General features: G+C 33.4%; 1 protein-coding gene across 1 annotated transcript; it reads right to left on the bottom strand.

Annotated features, from left to right (window-relative positions):
- Window positions 1-3,130: 3,130 nt before the first annotated feature.
- Window positions 3,131-3,589, bottom strand: LOC139870924 (secreted RxLR effector protein 161-like). Its single transcript, XM_071858683.1, has one exon. It carries the CDS (start codon window positions 3,587-3,589, stop codon window positions 3,131-3,133), a length of 459 nt encoding a protein of 152 aa, XP_071714784.1.
- Between the last annotated feature and the right edge of the window lie 493 nt (window positions 3,590-4,082).

The raw sequence follows: 4,082 nt of genomic DNA, 5'->3' as shown, positions 1-4,082 counted from the left end.
AGATATGTAATGTTCTTTAGTGAGAGGGACTATCCTTGATTGAAATGCAAACTACATGAACTGCCAGTGATGAAAAAAAGTAGAAAGATTACCAGTGATTTTTGTGACAAACCACAAGGACTATCTTTGATGTTATGTCTTATATTTTAGATAAATCCTAAGTTCGATCTCTAGTTATCTCACGTCTTGATGGTGATCACATAAATGATTAGAGATGGTCATAGAGATACTCCGATTAAAGCGTATATAAAAAGACTCATTTTTAGGGATTATAATTGTTAGTCAATATATTTATGAGTCATTATGCCCACCATTAATAGTCATTTAGTGTGTTATTATTAGTCATTAGTGCGTGTCAATTAGTATTTCATAACTCATAGTTTGGTAGTCATATAAACATGTGATGTACATTTTCTTGATGAATGAGGAAATACACAATGTAGTCTATAGCTTCATTCTAATATCTCATATTTATTTGCATTTATGCATTTACGCATTTATGCATCTTTGTATCATAATCATTGTATTATAACATGGTATCGGTGTCGGGTCGATCGCTATGTGTCGCAACCTCTATTTCGCTCTGCCAACCAACCGTAGCTAGCCGATCACACTGTCATCTTTTGTATTGCATTACAAACTGCCTTATTATATTTTGTTACATACAGGCAATTTTCCACTGTCATCTGTTTCCTATCACAATGCAAAATTATCTTCTTTATTATATGATCCATAAACCTTAAATTTCTGTTGGATTATTGATGAGAAAAAAAAACCACTTTTTGGTTTTTCTTTCTTTATCACTATTTAAACTTTTTTTGTGTGTGTTTCAACTCTCCTTGATTACACCCAGCCCATGGTCAAATCTTAATACTCATAAACCAAAAAAATAAAAATAAAAAAGATATAAATCAAATATAAGTGTCGTCGAATGCAAGCAGACATCACATTTTTCCACTACACCTTTGATATTTTCCTACAACACCTTTAATTTCTATTTTTATTCCTTTAATGTATTTATTTATAATATATTGCTTAATGTCTACTTAATACGGAGTAATAACTAATAATTATAATAATAATCAGTGTGAGCATGAGCAGCCTTCCTTGACTAGGTTCTAAACTCCATAAAAAATTTCATAAATTGTTTGTATGCAGAGACAAAGAAGATTGTTATCGCCGAAAAAAGTGGTTTGCTCAAGTCCTGCTCAATCCTTAGGCAAGCTACGACTTAAAAGAAAAAAGTGTTATAGAAAAGGAACACACAGTCAAACAATACACAACCATATCAGCGAATTTCAGTATACTCAGAGCAACAAATTTGAGAAAAAATTTTATCTAGTTTAAGCGTTCACTCCGCTCTCGCTCCAACTATGGTGAGATGTTATTTATGAATCGTAATGCATACCGTTATAAGCCATTAGTATGTCATTATTAGTCATTAGTACGTGTCTGTTAGTATTTCATAAGTCATAGTTTCTTCGTCATATAAATATGCGATGTACACTTTGATGATGAATGAAGAAATACACATTGTTATAAAACTGGGTTGTGGCAGAGAATATGATAGCCGGACGGGTTACACAAAATCAATACTGAGATAAGAGATAAGGAATGGATAATTGTCTTGGCTACAAGATGATTATCCTACACAATTATAAAGAATAAATTTGGATGTTTTGGTGTTGAAAAAGTATTTAGAATCTCGACATTCCAAAACTTTTCTTCATTGAATGAATTCTTATATTTATAATGGGTCAAAAGGTGCAATGAAACATCACAACCTTTGATAAATGGCCATAATAAAATGACACATCTCTTGGCAATGGACATGATTGAAAGGGTACATTTATACCCTAATAAATCACTTAAACATGTCCCAAAACGTCCAGGCAAATAAAGTAACCATTTGTGAAACGTTTCAAAACGTTTATGAAAAGTTGTAACTTTTCAGCACATTCTACATAGAGGTGTGGCGCACCAATTCAGTGGTGCGGGGCACCTATGCCTTTTCCAGACCAATGCGACGCACTAAAAGAGAAATGTGGCACATCAAAATTCTTCTTGTAAAAACAAGGTCATTTTACACTATATGGTGTGGCACACCAAGAAGCAGGTGCGACGCACCATCTACCTGGACAATCAACCTTGTTTATTTTTGCACAAAAAAGTTTCCCACTCAAGCTAACCCTTTAATTCTTTGACGGACGTGTGTTCCACACTCTCCTAATCCATTCTAGAGTGTCAAAGATTGCTTCCACTTTCAACTTAGCAAATCCAACACACTAAAATGATTTGTCGGATCACACTAAAATCACCAACAAATCTCCCCCATTTTAGTGTTATCCTTAACTAAAATGTAAACATGTAGTCAAACCAATGCATCAATGGAAATGTTTCAGAAATTAAATTTCTAACTAGTATATTACACATTTCAAGAATTCAAAAATTAGGGTACTCGTAACGTCTAAACCGATCAATCCATATGAAACCAAGACGATATTTTACACATTCGTTTAGTATTTTCTAATATCAAACTTGACACTTTACAAGCCATGTGTCCCAATCCATTCTTGAACATATCGAAACCTAATTTCCAAGCTTTCTTGAAGTAGCAAACCTTCATGTTCATATAGGTAGTTTTCTTCAATCTTGTTGCTGCAATTCAATTTTTCAAGAAAAGTTTTAAGAAGTGATATACTTCAACCCCAATTTGGAAGATCTAAATAGACTTCAATACCACACCAATAGCGAACTTGTGCACTAAGTCCTTGACTAGTCCTTTGGTTAAGTGATGGGCCAAATTTTGTTGTGACCTCACAAAGTCAACATAAATCACTCCATTGATGATCAACTCACGAATCATGCTATGTCTAACACCTAAGTGTCTAGACTTTCCATTATACATTTGACTGTAAGCCTTAGCCAAAGTAGAAGCACTATCATAATAAGCACAAATGGGAGAGATAGGCTTTGGCCACAAAGGAATCTCATAGATCAAATTCCTTAACCATTCAACTTTAATACCAGCCGCCGCCAAATCTACAATTTCAGATTCCATGGTAGAAGTCGTAATCCACGTTTGCTTATTTAATGTCCATGAAATAGCTCCTCCACCAACTAGGAATATTCAACCCGTCGTAGAAGAATGATCTTCAACGTTGGTTATCCAAATCGCATCCGAATATCCTTCTATGACGAAAGGAAAGGCCGCATATGTGATACCATAATTCATTGTTTGCTTTAAATACTTAAATACTCTATTTACAGCATGCCAATGGTGAGTACCCATTTTACTTGTAAATCTACTCAATTTCCCCACGCCATAAGAAATATCCGGTCTAGTGCTAGTCATAGCATACATCAAACAACCTATTGCTTGAGAGTATTTATGTTGCGACACAACTTTACCCGCATTAGGCAAAAGCCTCACATTAGGATGAATAGGAGTACTAATCGACGAACAAATCTCACGTTTAATTTTTTTTAAGATTTTCTCAATAAAATGAGATTGTGTGATTGTGATACCATTGTCATCACGTTTAATCCTAATACCAAGGATTACATCCACCAACCCCATATCCTTCATTGAGAAATTTTATGACAAAATCCCTTTGTTTTATTCACTTGATCTTTTTCAGTGCCAAAGATCAACATATCATCAACATATAAGCAAATGATCACTCCTTTCCCTTTGTGATCAAATTTACTATACACACACTTGTCCGTTTGATTCAACATGAAGCCATGAGACAAAATGTGACGACCCAGAAATTTCCGACCAAATTTAAACTTTAATCTTTATATTATTCCGACACGATAAGCAAAGTTTGTTAAGTTAAATCTCAAGAATTTTAAACTGTGTTCATACATTCATTATAACCTCGACCAAATTCCGACGATTCACGAACCGTTATATATAAATAGATATGTATATGTATATATATATATTATAACTTGAGAATATTAATAAAGTATTAAACGTATAATACTTTATACGAACGTATTTGTTTCAATATGATTTTCGATGAAATTAAAAATATATATTAAATGATTGAATTATCAGAAACATTGAATTATGA

The sequence above is a fragment of the Rutidosis leptorrhynchoides genome, chromosome 10, assembly GCF_046630445.1.
Source record: "Rutidosis leptorrhynchoides isolate AG116_Rl617_1_P2 chromosome 10, CSIRO_AGI_Rlap_v1, whole genome shotgun sequence".
In the NCBI taxonomy this organism is placed as follows: domain Eukaryota; kingdom Viridiplantae; phylum Streptophyta; class Magnoliopsida; order Asterales; family Asteraceae; genus Rutidosis; species Rutidosis leptorrhynchoides.
The sequence above is the reverse complement of the archived record's forward strand: the minus strand, read 5'-3'. Positions and strand labels throughout refer to the sequence as shown.

What these genes read in the sequence shown, in the direction of transcription:
- LOC139870924 (XM_071858683.1), bottom strand. Translation starts at nt 3,589, where the DNA reads ATGAAGGATATGGGGTTGGTGGATGTAATCCTTGGTATTAGGATTAAA.